Here is a 23,349-nt window from a genome sequence, read left to right on the forward strand (position 1 = left end):
GGCAATCAAAGGTGGGCTTCGCATGATGGATAGCCAACGTCAACGCTTAGACCCCCCCTAGTATACTCAATATGGACCATCAATTTTAGAACCACCCAAGCAAAGTGATCTGAGAATGATAGGCAGTCAAAAGTTGGCACCACATGATGGACAGTCTATATCAATTATCAAAGCTTTCTAGTGTAATTGATATGAATTATCCATTTCACTATCCATTGATCTGATGGCTAGAGAATTCCATCAGAGTGATTTGAGATGTATTGGCCATCAAGGGTAGGCCCCACAATATGGATGACTTTCATGATGGTTGTTTGAACAAATTACATCCAATTCTTGGGCAAGACTAGATCAAAAATAAATTTCAACACATCTATGTAGCAACGTATGTAGATTGAACCAAAATCACAACTAGATAAATTGTTGCATGGTAAACTGATTACATATGTAAACATATTTCTAGTAAAATACTTCACCATGTGTAAATGCTTTACAAACATGCCCTCACTGAGATTGTGTTTTATTAGATGACTCCATTCACTAAGATGCTTGAATTATTGTAACGGCTGTAAAAAATTAATAATAATAATAATAATAATAATAATAAAAGATTTTTTTTTTTAATGTCTATTTTATATTTATTGTAACTCTTCTTTATTTTATATTTATCATATCTTTATCTTATATATACCCATAAACCTCACTATATCCCTCAAAAAGTATCCTGCGACAACAGAGAAAGGAAGAAAGAGAATTTTGGATAGCTTAGATGAGGTACGTATATCGTTATTCTTTTAGTATTTTTATATATTTAATGTAATTTGATTCGATGTATGCGATGAATGGTGTGGATCGGCCACACATTCATTGCATTGAATTATGAGTAGATACGATGTAAAGGTGAAGGAAGTCTAGAATTCTGTAATTGTAATTGATGCGCATCTGGTCGAATTAGATTAGTTTTGTATGGATCATATGATCCCTAAGGCCAAAATATACAAGGGCCCTAATTTTCATATCAATTCGACTATCGGATGAGCCACATTAGTCAATTAATAAATGAATCTTAGATTTTTGCACAAGTGTTGGTATCGCTTGGTGTAGAAAGTCGAGATGTGTCATCGGTGTATGTGTGGTTAGATCCACACCATTCATCTAATGTATAGAGGCAAAACATGATAATATATTAAGAATCTGAGTGATTTAATCATCCAATGGGCCGCCCCGATCAAACAATTTTCATTCAATTTTATAATCTTAAAAAGGAAATAAAAGATAAAAATCTAAATAGAAATTTTAATTATTTGATCATTTAGGATTTGGCTATTTTGGATATTAATCAAAAGTGGGCCCCACCATATAAAAAAGCTAGATGAATAATAATATTGCTGATACAATTGATAGGACCTCGAAATTCAAACCAACCTAATTACCTTGCGGAGTATATACTATCAGACTCAAGTGAGTGACCCAACGTACTTCATGATTCATTGGAATTAAAATAAATTATTTGTGATAGTTTAATTGATTGATGTACTGATTTGAGTATTTCGTTTTAATATTGTATGATGTGGTAAATTATATGCTAATTTGTGTCAAATTGTATGAATGATAATAATTGCAAGTTGAATTTACTAATCAAGACAAGTATTTATGACAGTTATGAAAATGATACATTCATACGTCATTCATCTTTCATTACATTTACATTATGCATGGTCGATCCTAAGAGCTCTCCCTGGAAGAAATGTCGATCCTGATACAGCGTTACTAGATGCGGGATATGCCCAAGCCTACCGAAAGGTGGAAGCCTACCCAACGGGTAGATACGTGTTGACAACTTCCAATCCAAGCAGCTGGACGATCATCCCATCTGATGTATTCATACACCATTTTGCATCCATATTATTGTGCATATATTTTTACATTCAGTACTTTGTATTATTTTAATTATTATGATTATGAATCATGCTGAGTTGTTTCATTAAGCTTGGCCAACTTACCATTTTATTGATGAAAAAATCATACAGAGAAGTCATTAACAGATGATTTGGTGCAAGAACCGGAAGAATCTACCGCACCTGAATACAATCCATGTGAAACGTGGCCATATTTGTTTGAAGATGAAGTGGCGTCATTAGATTATTTTTGATTATATGATTTATTTGCTAGAATAGTTTGATTAACGTATAATGCATATTGGTATTGATTTTGAGATTTTAAGAAATTGTTTAGATTTATCTCATTGAAACAATGTTAGTTTGGAATAAACATTTTTATAATATGATGATATAGTAAATGAATGATTTTTAAGATTTATATTATTTTAAGGGTTGTCAAGATTTATATATGCCTAGTTGATTTGTGCTAAGTGTTATGTATACGTTATTGAAGTTGGGATGAAACTTCGACTGAATGTAATTATCACCTTTGATTAAACTGATCAAGGAATTAAGTTAGTACATTTTGTGTACAAGTTACGAACTGAAACTCAGGTCTGAGGGTGCACACTCTGTACCTAGATTTTAGGGCGTGACAATTATCATTCAAAAAGAGCCTATGCATAAGTTGTTGTAGTTTGCTGCAGTACATTTATACAATGGACCTCACCTTGTTTGGAGAATAGCCTTCTTTTTCACTCTAATCCCATAGTTAATAATGATATGTAGGTGTATTAAAACAAACATATAAGTTGAATAGCTAAATTTATGATTATAGTGTGATTTCTTTTACTTGTTTGCCACCTGCAATCTTTTTTATCAACCTTAATTTTTGCTAACAATTATTTATTTATTTATTTATTTATTATTTTTATCGACCTTATTTTTGCAAACATTGAATATATATTGAAATCTTGCATTGGAAAAAGTAGCAAGGGACCTACCTAAACAAGGATTTAGTGTATTTTGGCATATAATCAAGCACCCTTAATTGATGGGCTACCTCTTAATTGGGGATGATGTAGATTGTGTGCATCAAAATGAGCTGAAGCCATTCAAGCAATGCAGCTGGTGTGTCATTTTTCATTACTCATGCAGACCATTCAAAGTCGATAAATGATCAAACTGTTGGGAACATAGATCAGTAGAATATTCATGCAATGACCTGTCAAAGACGAGATGCTTGTTGACATGGATGGGCTTGTGCATGAATGGATGGAGAACATTTTTCACTAATTTCAGCTTATGGTTAATGAACACGATCTTCATTTTCCAAAAGACAACCACGAGAGCTTACTAAAGAACCAAAAGCCACAAATGATTCTCAATATGTTTTACAACAAAAAACAAGAATGTCAAACTCAAAACTCAAAAAATGAAACCTCTAAGAAGAATCAAAAGCCATGAATGATTCTGGGAATACATTCTTACCATATAAAACAACAAGAACCTAAGATTCAAAATCAAATAGCCCCCTGCACAGAATACAGCTTCATCACTCATTCTTTTTATTCAAGAGAGATCTTCAATCCAATTGCAACAAGCAAAACAGCATACAGACCAACAAAAATGAAGGCATGCACCAATATGGAAACCGGGCTTGTGGTGTAAGTTGCAAATTCGATTCTTTGGCTGTTGCCTGGAAGCTGAAAGAGCAGCCCGGGTGATAATAGAAAGAAGAGGAACGTTCCGATGATCATGGGAGCCCAATCTGCCATATCTCTAAAAATCCAATCATAGACAGGTCACATGTGGGTCGATGTGTAGCATATATGCAGGTCACATATATTAAAATAATAGCTTTAGTAATATGATTGAATGTATCGACGGAACGTCCCTATCAAAGTGTCAACAGATTTCAATCTAAAGTAATGGGTGTAATTTGCATAAATCTTCACTCACTTGAAGATTTATATGAAAAGAAAAAGACGATCCTGTGCAAAACACCAATAGTGAAAGCCTTGTTATTGGTGAATTTCACCAATCTAGCAGCCACTGTCTTGATCATACGTCTTACAAAACATGTGGGCCCAATTTTTGAAAGAAAAGAGTTCTTGGATTTGGAAGGAATGAAGATGGCAAGCAGATAAGAAGTAACAAAGCTTCTCCAGTAGTTTTCACATGGGTGGGGAACATTCATTGCAGAGTACCCATCACGAAGGGTGTGGCTGTGGTGTCTTTTTCTTCCTCTCTCTCTTCTATTATGTTGACTTCTCCTGTGATTTGGCTTGGAGTAAGGAAGACAAGAAGAGCTAACCCATATCTTTTTCAGAGCTTTGCTAAGCCCAGACAGATCTCTACATGAGGCCATGAATGCTAACCTGGTATCTAACCAAGATATGCAATGTGTTCATCAGGTGGGCCACACCATGTAGATGAGCTACCCAAGAAATCAGGCCATTTGACTCATCGGGTGGGCCAGACAGGTATAATATGAATACCATGTATAGAAATCTGCCACCCACCCACATTCAACATAGATGTGCAGACTCACTTTAGCACACCAGCATGATTTTTCAGCTAGAACGTCTACACGATTGGTCCCAGCTACAGCACAGCTCAGATGCACCACACGTGCCAGGTGACCACTTATAGAGGTGCAAGCGGGCTTAGCATAATTCTCCTTTCTTTCATTACCTATTTCCTGCTTTTGTACACATTGAGAGAATGTCAGGACATCGTCAGCCATCCATGATGGAATGATACGCCTTGGACTTTGGACTTGAAGCACATGAATATGCTAGATCTGCATTTGCTTTATGTAGAAATAATTTACAACCATTAGGAACTTAGAGCGAGCACTTACAGCATAGACGCGGGCATATGACTTTCATCAATTGACCACTCGAAACTAAATAATATGTACAACAGCAAGCCGAGTTCAGTATGGGTTTGGTGAAACGAAAGGTTTTGAAATCCACAATAAGAACCTAGTTTCCTCTTATCCAAGAGTATACACATCATTGTTGTTGTTGCCTTTTTCCATATTGTCGCCGTTGCCTTGAGAACTTGATGCTACTTCACTGGAGTTGCTCATTTGTACAGCCTGCGGATAATAAGAAATTAAATTATAGAGGGCCCACACTCCTTGGTGCAGGTTGACATCATCTTCATCATCATAACTTTCTCCTGACAATTGAGTCGGCTTTTAAATGGTAAATTGGCAAAAGTTTTAAGATAAGCTTGCCACTGGACATCAACCTTGCTCTCTCAACCTGCTGCTGAGACCAGCCATGGAAGAGTCTCACATTGACAACACCCACATGGCAACATTGTTTCACATAATGCTAACCCCGGTCCAATTGACAGACAGACACACACACACACACACCAAAAGAGCAAGCAAGCAAAGGGTCAAGGAGGATCATTTTTGGACAAAATGGCTCAGCAGGAGGCTCTCATACAATAAATTTTCTCAGTGCAGACTGATATATCAAAAGAAGAGGCGCTAATAGTGTCAAGTAGTGAATTTGCATGTTGAAGTTAATAAATGGCATAATCTTGTTTTGCCTATTTCTATGCTTGGGAATTTTCCAAGAGGTCTCTTTGTTTAAATTTTTTTTTTTTTTTGGGATTTTCTCAGGATATTTTTGAGAAAATCTTGAGGATAATAAAAATATTTAAAAAGTTCAAGAATAGAAAAGGGCATGAAAATGGACCATTTAACTTTTACTACACATTTAAAACCACCCCATTGCATGGTTGAATTGATTGGTCATTGATTCATCGTAATATTGGGACCATCATTTTGGACCCAATGATTTAGGCAGTCAAGATTGACTCATATGCTTCATGTAAAGATGACGAGTCCCCGGAGCTAAATAAGGTGAAAAATAGAGAATCCACGATATAAATAAATAAATACACACACACACACACACACACGAGTCATCATCTTTTACCAAAGTAAACAGAAAATTTGTAATATTATACAATAACAACAAATATAACAATAATTTTATTTTATTTTTAAAATCTCACATTTCCCTGAAACTTTCATCTAATGAAAATTTTGAAATAACAATTGGTATCTGTTACTATAATTAGGAATCTATACATTATGAAGGAAAGTCCAGGTCCTTATTGTGTTGGAGATTCTTTAGACCTTCCGGATAGGCTGTAGTCTTCACAACAGGGTTTAAATTTCAGTGCTTGAGCTCGGTGCTCAGTCAAGTTGGTTTTCAGCTTGCCTTGCTTTTAGGCAAGCTACAAAATTGGCCAGTGTATTCTCATCACATGTGGCCATTTTCTGTAAAAACTTAATTAAAAAGATTAAGCAAGTTGATAATTGACTCAGCTGATTAGTGATAATGTGGCTTTTCTTTTAAACCTTTACTTTATATGTTAATGCATAATTCAACTATCAAATCTGCCAAGTCACCAATTTTTTTAAGAAAACCAACTCACTTGTGCTTGGTCATAGTTAAGAAAACATCACATGAGAAATAAAAATAATGTATGGAAAATGTTTCAATCTAATTCAGTTCTGGTCCTTTAAAATGGCAAAATTTGGTTCAAAAATTAGAAAGGATAAAAGTGGAGAATGAAAGTTCCAGTTCAATATGTCTTTTACTCAAAAGATGGGAGTTGAGGAACATCTATATCTACACATGCATGTATTTTTGTATATGTATGCATATAGGATCAAAATATAATACTTCCAAATGTAAGCCCTAAGCTCTCTACCACAGTTCACCTATGCCCCCCAAAACCACAAATTGATTCTACAAATCCACGAAGCCGTTAAAGATGAGATTTTGGCTGATCAATCTACCTCACGAGGTCCATTTGGTGTATTTTCAAGAGCATTGATGAGATTTTGGCTGATCAAAAATTCACTTTTAAAAAAAATAATAAAAAAAATAAAAAATGATTGAACCTCTTCTCAAGCTTGATAGAGGTTATATGCCATATACTGAGCTAGTGGGACCCACGTGGAGCAATTGTCATACAAGGGCTTGTAAGAGGAATTGAAGTCTTGGTCTATGAACCGGTAGCTGGTCTCCCCCAAAATCCTTCCCACTAGAACCGGCCAACCTTGCTAGTGCATACACAAACATGGCATGCTTGCTCTAACCGAGCAGTATGCAGGGACACATGCATGAGATCCACCCCGTTCATCAGGTCCACTGCCTCATTTTCACCTTAAAACACAAAAATCAGGCTGGTCCAAAACTCAAGCAGGCCAGATTGCAGGTAAAAGTTGGGATGGGATGCCTACCATTAGTTGAGTGTGGGGACCACCGTGGTTTATATATGCCATGTAATCCATTCATCTGATGCAAATCACCGGGATTAAGGGACATTCCAACAATCAAGCTGTTCTGAAACTCAAGCGGTCACACCAGGTTTTAGGCAAGATTCAAGACAAAAAACAAATCAGAAGTCAAATTCATTCGTATTCTTGAAAATCTTTTTTTTTTTTTTTTTAGGAGCTGTAGATTCTTGAGAATCATTGGAGGTTTCCAGACAAGCTGGTGATGGAGGGAATGCTGCGAAAGCGAAAGGAAAAGGTAAGGAAACAGATCAAGATAATGGAAAACGGATTGCTAAAGTTACGAACTACGAGAAAGGGGAAGGTTCATACAGTGGGAGCAATGACTTCGGGATGCGGAAGAAGGGGAGTGGATTCCGGTAGGCCGAAAAGGAAGCCAAGGGAAGAGAGAGCAGAGGTGCTGAGAAGTGGTTGCTACAGGAGCTACCGGTGGCATACATTGAGAACTTCCTAGAGGAATGGTTCGAGCTGCATTTCCAAAGGGTGTTCGGGAAATATGGAAAGGTGAAAGAAGTCGTTGTACCCAAGGCACGAGGATTGTTGGTGATTAGAGGTTTTGCATTTGTAAGAACGGAAAATCTGGTGGAGATGAAAGTAGCAATCAAGGCAACGAACGGTGCTCATTTCAGAGGAAGGAAGCTGATGGTTAATCGGGCGAGGTATGGCCTAGAGGTAGTGAATCCAAAACAGTGTGCAGCAGGGATCGAAGAAAGGGAAAGGGAAGGGCGTATCGGGAGAAATGGGGAAGGTTTCAGTGAAGATATTGGAAAAGGAAGAGAAGAGGTAGGAGGGAGGCACATCATTCCGAATTGTGGTTGTCGGAATTCCAATCCATGGGATTAAGGCCCCTGACAAAAAACCTCAGAAGGAAGGAGGCTCCCTCACTCAACAAAGCTGGTGGGTGTGGGGAGAGATTTGAAAAATGGAAGACCGGAAGTACACATCCATCCTATGGTGGTTAATGCAAGATCGATAGCCTAGCTAGAATGATGCAATGAGATCATCAATGGATTAACTAGAACAATTTAATGCATAAAATAAAGCTGACCTAACACAAGTTATTTTTATAAAAAAAATAAAATTCAGCAATGTAATATGTTTGAATTCAAGCCATATGACAGTCCTGCAATGCAGATCCAATAAAATACCAAATAATCAGGATCTAAGGAAGGTAACACTTCCATCTATGCATAGGGATTGTTCTCGATTCAAAGGGGTTCACTTGGTTTGTGAGGGTTTTGGTTAAGTTAGGGTTAGAACTTTAGGGTTTGGGAATTGGATTTTGGAAGTTAGGTTTTGAAAGTAGGGTAATGGCGAATTATGGTTTTCAGAGTTAGGGTTTTGGGGAATTAGGATTTTGAGAATTAGGGTTTTAGGAAACTAGAGTTAGGATTTGGGGATTAGGGTTTAAATTGGAGAAAACAAAGGATGGAAGGGAGGAAGAGGCTGACAGTACGGACAGTCGTACAAGTATGTCCATATGGTTGTATGGGCAGGTGAGTAGGGCCAGGTATGGCGGTACGGGTGTATGGTTAAGGGGTATGGTTGAATGCGAGTTTGGGACGGGTTAGGTTGCGGGTGTATAGATTGGAAGAAGGAAGAACAAGGATGGAGATGGCTAATTGTTGGAGAGAAGAAAGGAGATCTAGAAAGAAAGAAAAAAGAGAGAAATACCTTTTGATTTAAGAGAATGAGAAAGAAGGATAACTTAAATTCACTCCATGGCATCACACCAAATCACTCAAATCACAGGAGGTTTTACTTCATCACAAAGTAGAGAAAAAGAGGAATTTTATTTCATATGCTCAATAATGAGCTAGGATATGGATGCCCAGGCCTTTATAGTCTCAGAAAAAATTTCTTGCAAAAAGACGATCTTAGATAAGAAGTTTCACATAAAGACGTTTGATAAAATAAAATTTGTTCCTAACTCCCTAAACTCATAAAAAATAACAAAACATATAAACAACTAAATAAACTAAACTATTTTGTGGCTCACGATTAAGATGTCTAATGACGATGATCCAAAAGTCGAAATGGTCCAACTAACTCACATGTATGTTCCCAATGCGGGGCCGTCAAAGATGCATAATCATGTATGTGTGGTCTTCAATGGACTAGACACTCGAATTGGGCCCAAGGGGCCCCATGTATGCATCACTTAGCTATAAAGAAATGGGAGTTCTCCTCCTCCTCTGATATACTCTGACTAGTGCTCGGATGTCCTCATCAGTGGTGGAAAGTGCGTGGAATTCATTCCAATGGAGCATGGTAGCATCCATTAGGCTAGAAGCCTCAATGGAGGAGGTAGGAGATTGGATATCATTCAATTGCAAAGTCGAAGAGGAGGAAAAGGTTTTCAAACATTTGAGAGTCTGTGATGTGTTGCGTCCTCAAGCAGACATTGATAGATACTTAACAACATGCAATCTGTTTAGGGATGAGACTGTCCATGTTGTTTGTAGGTGGGTTAATTAGTCCATCTTCGGCTGGGAAGAATCATGGTATCATATTTGGGAGTTCCCTCTGGAGTTTTGGTCCATGATTTTTTTTTTCCCTTATGGAAACCAACTCCTGTATCAGAGAGGTGGTTGTGACTAATCTAGTGTCGGAAGGTTGTGAAATGTTGCGATTTACTTGAATTTGTATAAAGAAGAATGATTAGGTGCCAACAAAGGTTTCCATCATCGTAGAGAAGGTTATGGTTGTACTCTGAGTGGAGGAATCGGTCTTCAACTTAGAAAGTAGATTTCAGAAGTTTAGCCCCGATGCTTGGTAGAAGGCATGAATGTTAGGTGTTCTTGTGAAATACTAAAAGGGGAGGGAAGGTCATGTAAGGCGCGGATTGGTGCCAAGGTATGCAATATCGGTAATGGTGGTTGTAATGGCTATCACAATTATTGCTATGAAACGTGCCATAACAGTTGTTCCAACCTTTTTTTTTTTTGTAATGGCCGTTACAACTGTTTCGGCCCTATTATGCATAACACTTACCACTATTACCAGAGGGTGGGTAGGTGAGGAGAAGTGGAGTGAGGTGGGGACACATATTTCGATCGATGGCAATAGTAGGGATGAGGAGGCAGAGAAGGGGACACATTACGTTGTCAGGTGGTAGGTGATAGAAAAGAGAATGAGGAGGCAACACGTGGCAGGGAGTCATTTCTCAACAAAAACGATGAGGAAGAGATAGACGATATGTGCGAGGGATAGGCACGAGTCTTAGAGGAGACCGGTCAAGATGCAACACGACTCAATGGAAGACGAGCCTAAAAAATATCATTGCGTGCCTAATGAAAGTCTCACATGCCGAGAAGATCAATATTTGCATTTGTGTTGGTGACAACTTAAAGGGTAAAACGTGTGGGGGAAGTGCTTTCATTTCTCTAGGTTTTTTAGCCCAGGCTGAAGTTAAAGGTAAGCGGCAGTTGAATTCTCTCGAGAAAGATCTCAGAAGTTAGTTAGCCACTGGTGGTGGGACTTATAACAAGCAACTGATGATGTCACAACCAAAGTTCGAAATATCGGTATCGCGTCACGTATCGCATTCTTGGGATACGGATACATATCGGTTATCGCATGAGATATATCGGTTGTATCGTGTAACGTATTGCTGTTGTTGGAAACATTGGGAAATTGGTTGAATTTTTCAATGAAACTTCGGTAGTTGTTAAAAAAGACGTCAATACACACTTATAAATCAAAACATTACAAAAAACAAGTGCACATAATAGGTTTTCTTTGTATGGGGTCCTAATATATGCATTGTCTAACTGAATTGATGTAAGTATATTCAATGTCTATTCTTATAATTTAAAATGTAAGAAGACGTGTGAAAACACAAGCGATACATTAAAAAGCAAAAGAAGAATCAATAGATTAGGTTACATACATGTTTGATTTGATGTTTGGACACAAAGATTGAAAACAATTTGTGAGAAATTGGGAAATTTTGATTTTTTTTTTCAATTTTCCACAGCTCGGCCCACTAATCTCGAAATCGAAACAATTTAACACTAATTTAACATGATTTATAGAAAATAAAATGATTGAAATTCGAAAATGCTCACTAGATCGAACACATAGGATATATCGCACTACTTATGCATTTCGTATCGCACTGGTGGGATACAAGATATATTGTGGGATATATCACGGCCGATATCGTCGATATTTAAAACACTGGTCACAACTGCAAGTCTTTGAATTCCTAACTGAAGTGAAAAAGGCAACGGTGGTACTTGAAGTTGGGGAGTCACCACATGATCAGGCAAATATGTATCTGATTGAAGCCACTATTTTGGAGGAAGCACTGATAGAGAGGCCAAATGATGCAGGACTGATGCATGAACTAAGTAACATGTGAGATCATATAACCGAATTAAGATATTTAACAAAAAACACAAACGTCGCTATATTCATCACAAATATCATGAAAATTAAAAGAAAATCATGCGTAATCCTGGCCTAAGCTATGAACATCGTAACATAAGATCATTAAATAAAATGAAACTAGGATCTAATGGATGTAGGGACATCCGATTAGTATAGGGTATAGTTTATTTTAAAATAAGAAACGTAATACATTATAGGGTGAAAATTAGGGTTTGGGTAATTTGGGAAAAGTAAGGGATTTTAGGTTTAGGGTTAGGGTTTCGGGGATGGAGGAATGAGGTTTTGATATAATGACCGTGGAAAGCCAAAAGGGGCAGGTGGTACTCACACGTGTGGCCGTACGGTCACACATGTGGCGTGGGAGGATGGGTTTAGGTCGGTTAGGGTTTGGATTATGGATGGGTATGGAAAAGTTGGGTTTGAGATTAGACGAAGATTTGGGATGAGAGAATTAAGAATCTGAAGAAAATACACAGATGTGGAAAAAAAGAGAAGATGGTGTGGGGATATATGGAGACATCGCACCTCCATTGATGAAGATTAGCCTCGCACCAATCTTCCTTTCAAATTGCATAAAAGTATCTTGAAATCGCATGAAGATGGGAAAAGAAAGCAAGAGCTTCTCTCTCTCTCTCTCTCTCTCTCTCTCTCTCTCTCTCTTTAAAATCACGAAATTCAATGAGGGAGAGGTCACACGCCCTCCTCTTTTTATAGATCCAAGAAGTTTCAAAATTACAAAAATCCTCCTGTCTTATGAGCTTTAACGAAAATAACCCTAGTGTAAATAAAATCAACTAAAACACCCATAATGCGTCTAAATATAAAATAATCAAAACTAAATTCTAAAATATGATAAAGTCTAAAACTGATGTGGACGATCAACGATTAATGGCTTGATCATGTGATCCATGCAATCCAATGGCCCGATTGTCGTGTCCCTCTGATTCAACGGTTTGGATCGCTCCATAAAGCAACTCATGTGCATCTCCGCAGTGTGGGGTCTTCCAGATGCTCACACATGCATATGGGGTCTTCAGTACGATCACAGGTACTCATTAGGCCATAGGGAAATAGGCGCGGCCCGCTTCCTCCTCTGATATGTACGTAAGGGTGTACATGACATGATGTCCTCATCACCAGAAGCCTTGGAAGTTCAATAGTCTAGTCAAGTGATCAGGGTAGTGATGGAAGGCCCTCTGTTGACTACGTCTTTGGGGCTAGTTGAGAAGGCTTCAAGTAACGACAAGTCAGTTGTTTAGGATGAGAGTTTTTTTATTTTTTTTATTTTTTATTTTTAGTTGAAAGGAAAATGGGGTCACATTTCAATGAAGTGTGGTATGAAATGGATAAAGGAGGCTATGGAGCATGTGGGTCATTTCAATGGGGTTTCTTTGGCAACAGAGATGAGGATTATATTACATTAATCCAATTTGTAGAGGAAAAGGTGTGTTAGAGAATTTGGGAGATGTATAGCATGCAAGTCCAAAAGGTGACTTGGTGGAGGATGATTTGGAGAAGACAATTTTGGAGGAAGAAATTAAGGAGACAATGGAGGACTTAGGAAGCAATGAGGGTCAAAAGGCCCCCAGCCTTGATGGATTTCCTATTGCATTTTTTAAAGATCCTAGGAGATAGTAAAAGGTGACTTGATACAGTTCATTCGTGAATTTCATGAAAGTGGGAATATTACGATTGAGATAGGCGCTACGTTTATTACTCTCATCTTGAAAAAGGAGTCGAATGCTCAAGGGACTTCAGGTTGATCAGTCTCCGTTGGAGTCCTTATAAAATATTAGCAAAAATCCCGACATCTAGATTTTGGATGGTTCTTTTTTTTTTTTAGAGATAACATGAAATTTTATTAAAAAAACCACAGAAAGGTGTGGAAAGAGTACAACCCAAAATTACACAAAAAAGGAGGAGAGATCCACAGACCTTGCTACTTTAATGTAGGCAACCCATTCCACCACTGTACATTTGACTCTACAGATGACCCCTTCCACAGAGGAAGCCATGTTATAAAAACATCCATTCCACATTTTGGATGGTTTTGGCTAAAGTAATCTCGAATACTCAAGGGGCTTTGTGTCTGCGAGGCAAATAGTGGGCAACACCTTAACTGCTCACGAATGCATAAACTCTTGCCATAGGGAAGGGCAGAAAGAATTGATTTCCAAGTTAGATATAGAAAAAGGCATATGATCATGTAGATTAAAAATTTTTGAACTACATATTGGGTTGGTTAGGGTGTGGGTAGTAGTCGAGAAACTAGGTCCAAATTTGTGTACAATCAGCTAAGTTCTCAGTCATGGTAAATGGATCCCCAAAAGGCTTCTTTTCTGCATCTAGAGGCTTGCGTTAAGAAGACACGCTTTCTCCATATTTGTTTGTGGTAGTGGCAGAGGCTTTAACCAAAATGTTAGAGAAAGGTGTAGTTGTGGGGTGTGTAGATGGCTTCAAGGTAGATAAGTCATATTTCTAAGCATCTCATCTTTAGTATGCAAACGACATAATTATCTTTTGTGACATGGATGAAATAAAAGTGGATAATTTGAGGAAAATTATTACATTCTTCGAGGCTGTATTCGATTTAAAGGTGAACATCAACAAGATTAAGTTATTAGGGGCATGCCTTCCATAAGAGGTGAGTAGGTTTGCAAGTAACTTCGGTTGTCGTTCGGGGTCTTTTCCTTCTTCCTACCTTGGTTTATCACAATGTATAGGGAAACCAGCCAAGCATTTATGGGACAAAGTAATTAAGCGATTCGAAAGAAAACTTTCAAGACAGAAGAGCATGCACCTTTCTTTAAAAGGGAGGCTAATGACGATAAAAGCGGTTATGTCCAATCTTCTAGTCTATTTTATGTCTCTTTTTCAATGCTTGAAAGTGAATTTTTTATTTTTTATTTTTTCTGTTGAAAGATAAAGGGATTATTATTACAAAGGTGTTGAGATGGCACCCAAAAGCTTACAACCCTGGTAAGCAAAAAGAAAGACAATCTTTCGAAAAAACAATACAAGAAGCCCAATTGGCTATAAAAGATTTCTCCCTACGGATGAAAACCCAAACATCGTTACCAATATTAAATAAGTGATTTTGAATAAGCTAGAAAGGCTTAGGAGGGATTTTTTTATGATAGGAAGCTTCAGAAAGGCTCAAATTCCACCTTATGAAATAAGAAGTGTGCAGACTGCGCAAAGATAGGGTGGCAGGTTTAGGAAGTTTAAAGGCAATGAATTCCACTCTCAGAGGAAAATGGCAATGGAGTTGTGGTTCGGATGAAAGCTATCTTATCTTTGGAAAGAGATCATAAAATAAAAAAAATGGGGTGCATGAGTGGTGGTGGTGGATAGGGGAATGGTGAAAGGATTCACTTCTGGGAGGATACTGGGTTAGGCGACAAGGCATTGCAAGACATTTTTCCAAGGTTAGCTAGAATCTCAACAGAAGTGAACATCTCGCTTGCACGTTATTACTCATCTTTTGGTGATGAGGTGGTTTGGGCCTCACCACGTCGGAGGAATATGTCGGATGAAAAATTGGAAGCTTTCATTAGATTACTAGAGATGCTCCGTGTTGTGAGACTGTTGGTGGGGTATAGAGATGCCATAGTATGATCAAGGAGAAGTCCGGTCAGTGCATGAATAAAACTATAAAAATTATTTATTAGGGCCTCCATCGAAAGGTCATGTTCATTTTACAGCTTTTGTGTGGTGTTATGGTACCCCGCCAAAGGTAGGAGTCTTAGCATAGTTAGTGGGAAGTACCAAGGTGCTAACGGCAGACAATCTTCATCATAGAATGATGGTGCTCCCAAATGTATGTGTTATGTGTATGAAAAGTGAGAAGTCGGTCGATCATCTCCTCTTCTTTTGCCCCTTTGCCAAGGAGTTTTGGGGTAGCCTTTTTTGCTTGGTTTGGAATATCATGAGTAATGTCGGGTTCATTGGAGATTCATTCAGGCTTGGCACAGGGGGACTAGTGGGTAAGATAGGAAGAGCAATATGGGGGTTGTTCTTGATGGCCAACATATGGTCCCTCTGGGAAGAAAGAAATAACCGATGTTTTAGGAACCGTACTAGGCCTGTAGGGAGTCTTTAATAGGGTGAAATTGAATGAAATGGGGTGGGTTTTAGACTTAAATGCTCTAGGCGAGAGTTTTTCCTTTCCTTCTTCTTGGTCTGATTTGTAATTCTTTTGGGTTTGGCCTTCATTAATAAAATCTTCATTTTGCAAGCAAAAAAATAAAAAATAAAAAATGTACATCATCTTCATCATCATAGCCTTGTCCTAGCTATTTACGAATCCCATTCTATGAAAAATTCGAAACGGGAATTCTCATGATTGCATGGTGGAAGTTTGACAATCGACTGCTCATCTGACATCAACACTCCTCCATAGGGTGGGGGGCTGGCTGGTGCAATTACTACTAGGTGGTCATACTATCATATACCATCATCATCATCACCATCATGGCCTTGCCCTTGCTATTTGGGGTCGGGTTTCACTATTTTCTTGGGAAAAGTTTGACAACTGAGCCAACATCTTAATCTCAACCTTCCATTGAGTATCGCTATCTAGGGTGATCGAGAGATGCAAACGAAACTTGTGTGAATAGGATCTCAAATCCTATCCTCGCCACACGTGGGTGCATGAACCGAGCCATCCATCAGGTGGCCCCATCGTGTATGTGCTAAGTGCTCAAAATCATGTTAGTCTGGTCATCAGGTGGGCCTCATGTGTACAAGAGAAATGACAAATTATCCACATTCCGGTATGTGTAGCCCGGGTGATGACAAGATCAGCCTGATTCCCAGGTACAAAACATAGATAATGGGCCCACTTGATGAACCACTTGGATCTTGCACACACATAACCATGTGTTGATAATTTGAAACAATAGCATTAACAAGGCTATTTGGAGTATGCTGAAGATGCTCTTCTTAACTATTGGTAATTTCACTTTTTAAAGGCCAACATACTATGCTCGTAACATTTTCCAGTTTCACAGTCATAGATATGAATATCGGTATCGTATCGGCTTATATAGCAGTATCATATTAGCACGAGACAATATGCGATACAGGGCCGTATCCAGCCAACCTTGCCGACTGTATAGTCGGGCAACTAAGAGAGTTGGGACTAAATTAGTGTTATTTTATACTTTTGTTTCATGGGGGGATATAAACGCGCGTGGGCATGTGCGCGGGCGCGCGAGCGTGTATGTGCGCATACCATAGACACGCGCATATAGTGGGATATGAAAAAAAATGACTCGTATTGGCTTGTATCTATCTGCATTGACCCCAATATGGGGCTGATACACCCATAAAAGCCCAGTTTGATATATATATATATATATATATATATATAAAATTTCACTCGTCTCCTCTTCTTTTTTAATTTAAACCATGCAAAAGCTTAAAAAACTCATTTTAGGCTAAGATCTAGACCTATTGAAGCGAAGTGGGCCATTATGGGAAAAATTGGAAAGAAGGGTAAGCCTTCACTTTCTTTTTGATATTTTCATCCTTTTTTTTTTTTTTTGTTTGTTTGTATTTTAATGTAATGGGCCCTAACTCACCAAATCGTGCTTGATTTGTATTCAATTCGGGCCAATTTAGTTGACCTTCAACAAGAACATTCTTATCAAAGAATGGCATGATACACCATCATATGTGTGTCCAAAATATATATATGTAAAGATGGATTCTTAAATCTTATTATTCTCTTCTTTTTTCTGATATTTTCCTTAATTCTTTGGCTTAATTTCTTTCCAACCGATACGGGTCGATGTGGTTTGATACGGACCAATATTGATACACGACGCCCATGTTGTTTTTTTTTTTTTTGGCCAGGCCGATACGCCCGCCAATATCGATATTCAGAACCATGTTCACAGTTAGGTTGAGGTTCACAGTTACAGGGTTGGGAGTAATTATATAATTGTCAACAACATGACACGCTTAGTATATTTCAGTCTGTAGAATTGGAGCCCATTTAAGCGGTCCAGACTGTTGATCTGATGTGCCTGCCATGTATGGACAATGCACCAAAAAAATCTCATATTGGAAGATCCTAGCCATCCAAGATCCAACATTTGGCCTTTTTTCAGATGGTGTGGAAAGTTTTTGCATCTCTTAATTTAACTTGCTACCTTCCATCCAGGATGTTCTGGAACATAGTCCACCCACTCTGTGACTAATCAGAGAAACAACCTGTATCTACATCATGGAACCCACTTGTTCAAACTATAAGGGCTAGAAGATACGTAAGCTAGACTTTGTGGTTTGTTGTCCATATCACGAGTTGTTACCTTAGCCTGCCGGTACCTTTCAAGTATCCGACGGTACTGCTGCCGTGCATCAGAACACTCAACCATGGACAGCACCCTTGACACAGCTTCCTCAATAACTGCATCTACTTTATGTTTTCGGAAAACCTTGAGGATGTCATCTTCTTCGCTTTCACCATTGGGCTCAGAGTCAGCCAACTCAGCCCGGAATCCCCGTAAACCTTCACCTCTTCGACGCCACCGAAGTATGACCTTCTCGAGAATACTCACCATCCATAGAATTTCCTTATACCTCTTCCTGACCTGATAGCCTCGCACATGAGCCTGTTGTACAATAAGAAACAAGTATGAATAAGAAAATGAACATATCTAAGCTTTCATCTAGAAAATTTCACTTCCAAATATCAGTATTTCTCCTACTTGCAGGCCACACATTTTATGTTAGGATTTTCCCACAATGAAATTTAGGGGCATGATCCATCGATTGTGGAGCCCAACAGACCAATAGTCTGGATAAGTGAACCACGGTCCCCACCTTAACAAACTGAAGATGTGAGTATAATGTGAACATCCTCCAGTTGAGGATCATATAATTCCAGTTCAACACATTTCAAATGGAGGATTTCTGCCCCCTGTTTATGGACAGTGAGAGATAGCTGTGCACCAAATCACAGCATACAACGTGCGCAGCATATGGTGTATTGGGCAGTGGAATCACATGTAATCATGTGGGCCTGTTCACGTGAAATAATAATTTCACTTAAAATTCCCAAAGAAATGGTGATTTTCAAGCCCACGGAAAATGCATAGAAAACTCGGTGCCTTTTACATGGAGAGCATGGCGGTTGTCCTAATCAATTGTAAAAGAAGATTGAGAGATGGAAGATAGAAGTCAAAATAAGAGAGAACTTTATTCGATTTACTAAGAAAACAGCATGGTGTCCTGAGGGAACACCAAAAATAAAGTATACAACATTTATTTCTCTCTAACAATTCACAATAACAAATTAGGAGTCCCTGGATCCAAACACATAGTAAACTCAGTTTCTCCGACACAAGCAAAGCACTACAGTTGTCCTTATAGCAACTTAGAAAATTAAGAGATAAGAGGAGATGGAAAATAGAAGTCACAAAATAAAAGAGAATTTTATTCATGACAACGAACTTAGTCACAAAATAAAAGAGAATTTTATTCATGATAACAAACTTAAGAGGACTCCCTGGAATCATATTCAAGCTGCAACTAAGCTCAGATTTCATTTACACTGTTACACAAGACGTGTGCCATGTGCAGTCCAATATAAATAGAAGAAAGCAAATAACCAACTACACCAACCTGGCCCATTGCCAAGGGAAGTTCTCGTTGCAAGTGGTAATTGCATTAAAACTTGGAAAACAGAGTTTCCACATCTCTGTAAGCCATACACATCCCAAGGCATCACATGATAATCATATAAACTTGAGAGGATTAGGTTCACGGTTCACCACAAAATAACACTTTTGACTCAATTTTTCATGATGATGAAAAAACTCACTGTGAGGTGAGAAACTCACCGCTATATCCAATGATGATGACTCACAAAAATAGCAAGGAGAAAATTCTTCTCTTTCGTTTGAGAAAAATGGAGGGGGCCTAGAAAAAAGACTCCTAGTAATGGGTTTTCCCACAGCAGGTGCATTCTTACCACGATTTTCTAGAAACTAACAATGATTTTATTAAGCCAAAAGCATAAAATAAGGGAAACACGTTCCTGGTATAAAAAGCTGAACAGCCCACACCCTCCTAAGCCAACATATCAGCTACAAAATTAGCCTCTTCACCTACATGGTAAATGAAATGTTTAACCAAGAGGTTAGAAATCTGATATTGTTGAAAACAAAGCCATCTCAGAACCCACTTTTTACGCTACAATGACCTTGCCTCAAAACCTTCTCATAAAGACATAAAGACACAAAGTGTTAGACAAGCCACATGCGCCACATGCCTTGTATATCTAATTTCTATAGATAGATGATGTATAGCTAATTTCCATAGATAGATGATTCTGTTTTTAACATTTACCTTGTATAGACGTCTGTAAAGCTCTATATATTCAACCCATTAGGGTTTTCTCAAATACACAGAAAACCAAAGGAGAATCGTTTCTCTTTGCTTTCACAAAGAGCTTCCCTAGGAGAGAGGGCCTCCGCATATGTGCCAGGCAAGGGAGATCAGATTTAAAAGAGCTATGTGAATATGACCTTCCTTGTCCATAAGTTTCATAATGCAAGGGCATTTTCATACCGGGCTCAAGTAGGGTGGCCTGTGGGATGCGGGGGCACACTCAGGATGGGAGGCTTGTGTGAGGCAGGTGGCTCGTGTGAGGCGGAACCCATGTGATTTGGGGCTCATGAGGAGGGTTCAGCCGAGGACCTAAACCATGGATGTGGGGCCTGGGCTATGAGATAAAGGGATTAATTCACCATGCTTTATCAGTTCAAGTTTTTAGAGCAAGTGGTTAATTGTCCTACATCATTTCCCCTCGCCAGAAAAAGAAAAGAAAAGAAAAAAATGACCAAGAAGCTAGAATTACCAATAGAAGCACGATCAAATGTTAGTTTCCACATGCCATTTGATGGTGGGAACCTTCTAACCACCTACCTTCCCTAACATGGCTCGACACAACAAGTGACCAATCCTTATTACTTCCAACACAAAGATACCTCAAGAGTTCAAGGTGTGAGGGCTCAAATGATGATACTTTGATTTTCTCTTGCAATATTTGCACATGAATCAACTCCTTTCCAAATTCGGTTGTCTTCTCTTCCATATTTCCCAGAAAATTGCATGGAAGCAACTGTCAACGTGTCTTCCTCTTCCGTGAAAGTCTCCTTTCCCCAAACTACTACAAATTCACTAGCTTTTCCCTAAAAGGCTGAACGATATCAAAATGATTGAGGAAGGCAAACCATATTGAACTAACCGCCAAGAAACGGAGTAAAAAGTGATGCACCAATTATTTTAATTTTTTGTTATTTTAATTTTTATATTATTATTATTATTATTATTATTTTAAGACAATAGGGTGTCCCCGCCTCCTTTTGAGGCGAGACTATTCCCTATGGATGCACACAATCACCTGCCAACCACATGCATCGGGAAATCCACGGAGAGGGGAATCAAACTCATGTTTGTGGGGAGCAAACCCACAACCCAAGCTGTTAGCCCAAACCGTGACGGGTTGTGAGACACCAATTACTCTCTTTCTTTGCATATCACACACCTATTAGGAAGGCTGTCCCCTACTTTTTAAATCATCAAGGGTGAGAATTGTCTTTCACCACTGTCCATGAGAATGCTATAACTATCGAGGGTGGAGGATACTAATGTCCACAACAAGGTAGGGCACACAGTAGGGACTTCCTGTTATAGAGCCTAAAAATATGATTTTACAGAGAGGCTACTCAAAGCACTTCGTTTCCAAAGTTTGGACTCCCCATTTTAAGGGAACGCAATTTGCCAAAGCTAGTTTGCCAGCTCGCAATATACCTCGATTTCATCCTCTTTTAAGTTCATTATGAAGATGTGATTCCACATAATTCTGCAACGAATAATTTCAAAGAGATCTAGCACTAGCACATTTCTTTGTGTCGTTACTCTCAACATACTACGAAAACTATTTGCCAAAGACTTTTCGTCTATTCATTCTTCCTCCCAAAAAGTGCACTCTATGGCCTTGATTTACCTTGAATCTTGTTCCTTCGTTTAGACTTTTGCCCCATGGCTTTGATTTTCCTCCCATCTTGCTAATGCCTTTTCATACCCAATCCAACAACATGTCTCACTGTGAGCCTGGTGGGATTTGCAAACTATTCTTTTTCCAAACAACTTGATTTCCCTTCTTGAACATCCACCACAATTTGCTTAGGGCCCTCCAATTTTTCTCCCTTACCCACCTTATTCCACCACTTGGATTTTTGGACTTGCTTGGCTTAGTAAAATTTGTGCTTTTGCCCTTTCCTTTCCAAAAAAAAGTCCATTTGGCCCTTTTCACCAACATGAGATTTTTGAAGAGGAATAAATAGCACATAAAAGATTGACAAGGGTGCATTGATGAGAATTATACGACCTTTGGATGAAAGGTAGCTTCTTTTCCACTGCACGAATCTCTCCTTGAATTTCCACCACAAGTTCCCACATGAAGGCGGACAACAAACTTCGCACCCAATGGGAGACCAAGGTAGGTGATGCATCTTAAATCCCACACTACTCACTAATTCACACAAGAACCCCCTCTTCCACCTCAATACCAACAATCATGCTTTTTTCCCAAGATTGGCCCTTAAACAAAACACTAGCTTGGAACACTAGAGGGGGAGGCTTTTGAGATCCAGCACTTGATAGAATGAAGCATTGCAAAACGTTTCGTCGGCAAATTGAAGATGAGAGACCTCCACTCCCAAAGCGCCAATCCAGAAACCTTCAAGAAGCTCGCATTCCTCAACCCTTAAGAATATCTTAGTTCTGCAACACCCAACGGAAAAAGAAAGGGGAATAGCAAGTCGCATAGTATCATGGCCCCTCAACTTGTGAAAAAAATAATAGATGAACCATTCAAGACTGAAAATGAAGCAGTGGCCAGCACTCTTTCATCCAATTACACCATCTTTCCTTAAAACCCAAACATTGAAGTGGATAGAACACAAACTCCAAATTAACATGGTAGTCTTTTCATGTCGATCTTGCAAACCAAACCCGGTAGGTTTGCTACCATTTGAGAATGGATCCACTTGTCTGCCACAACACTCCCTCAAGAATTTGGTGCTCACCATGTCAATCTAGCAAACCAAACCCAGCATCTTTGTCACCTTTTAAAAATGGACGCATTCATTTGCTACAAGAACTCTATCGAGAATTTGGCGCTCTTTTATGATAGCACCTTGAAAATGGGGAAATGATCTCTGTGCTCCCTCCCTAAGATGTAAGACAAGAATACTAGCGATGATATTCTTGCATGATGTGAACAGATTCAGGTGTGGGAGTGGGAAAGCGTCTATTTCAACATGTTAGCAAGCATAAACGGCTAGTAAGCGGGAGCCAGAGAGTGATTCCAAAACGTGATTGGAAGCAGGAGCAGCATCTGATTTGAAGGATTGTGGAACTAACGTAATGATTTTATGGAGGCTTCCAATGAGACAATGGGCCTAAAGTATTTGAAGGAGACCCATCCGATGGTTTGAATGCTTGGACCATGGGCCCCAGTTGCACAAACTGAAAGCTCAAATAGCAACATACAAACACTCAGCCCAAGCATTGTAAGGTAGCTCAAATGTACATGCTAAAGCCACTTGCTGAAGAGGACAATCATGGCACATGTGCGAACTTGGAACACGTCTGTAAGATGAGGGCCACGTAGAAGGTGCTGAACTGCTGATAGTGAGCATGCCCTTTCCTGGAGCTTGGCTG

At 38.8% G+C, this 23,349-nt stretch overlaps 1 protein-coding gene across 1 annotated transcript in view; it reads right to left on the reverse strand.

The window, feature by feature from the left end:
• Positions 1-4,659: 4,659 nt before the first annotated feature.
• Positions 4,660-23,349, reverse strand: part of LOC131239468 (calmodulin-binding transcription activator 4-like) — a 117,454-nt gene continuing 98,764 nt past the window's right edge. The window contains exons 11-12 of the mRNA XM_058237186.1: positions 17,925-18,227; positions 4,660-4,983 (exon numbers count right to left, since the gene is read on the reverse strand). Coding sequence (XP_058093169.1) covers positions 4,879-4,983; positions 17,925-18,227 — 408 coding nt within the window. The 3' untranslated portion in view covers positions 4,660-4,878. The remainder of the gene's footprint in view (positions 4,984-17,924; positions 18,228-23,349) is intronic.

The sequence above is a fragment of the Magnolia sinica genome, chromosome 3 (assembly GCF_029962835.1).
Source record: "Magnolia sinica isolate HGM2019 chromosome 3, MsV1, whole genome shotgun sequence".
Lineage (NCBI taxonomy): Eukaryota > Viridiplantae > Streptophyta > Magnoliopsida > Magnoliales > Magnoliaceae > Magnolia > Magnolia sinica.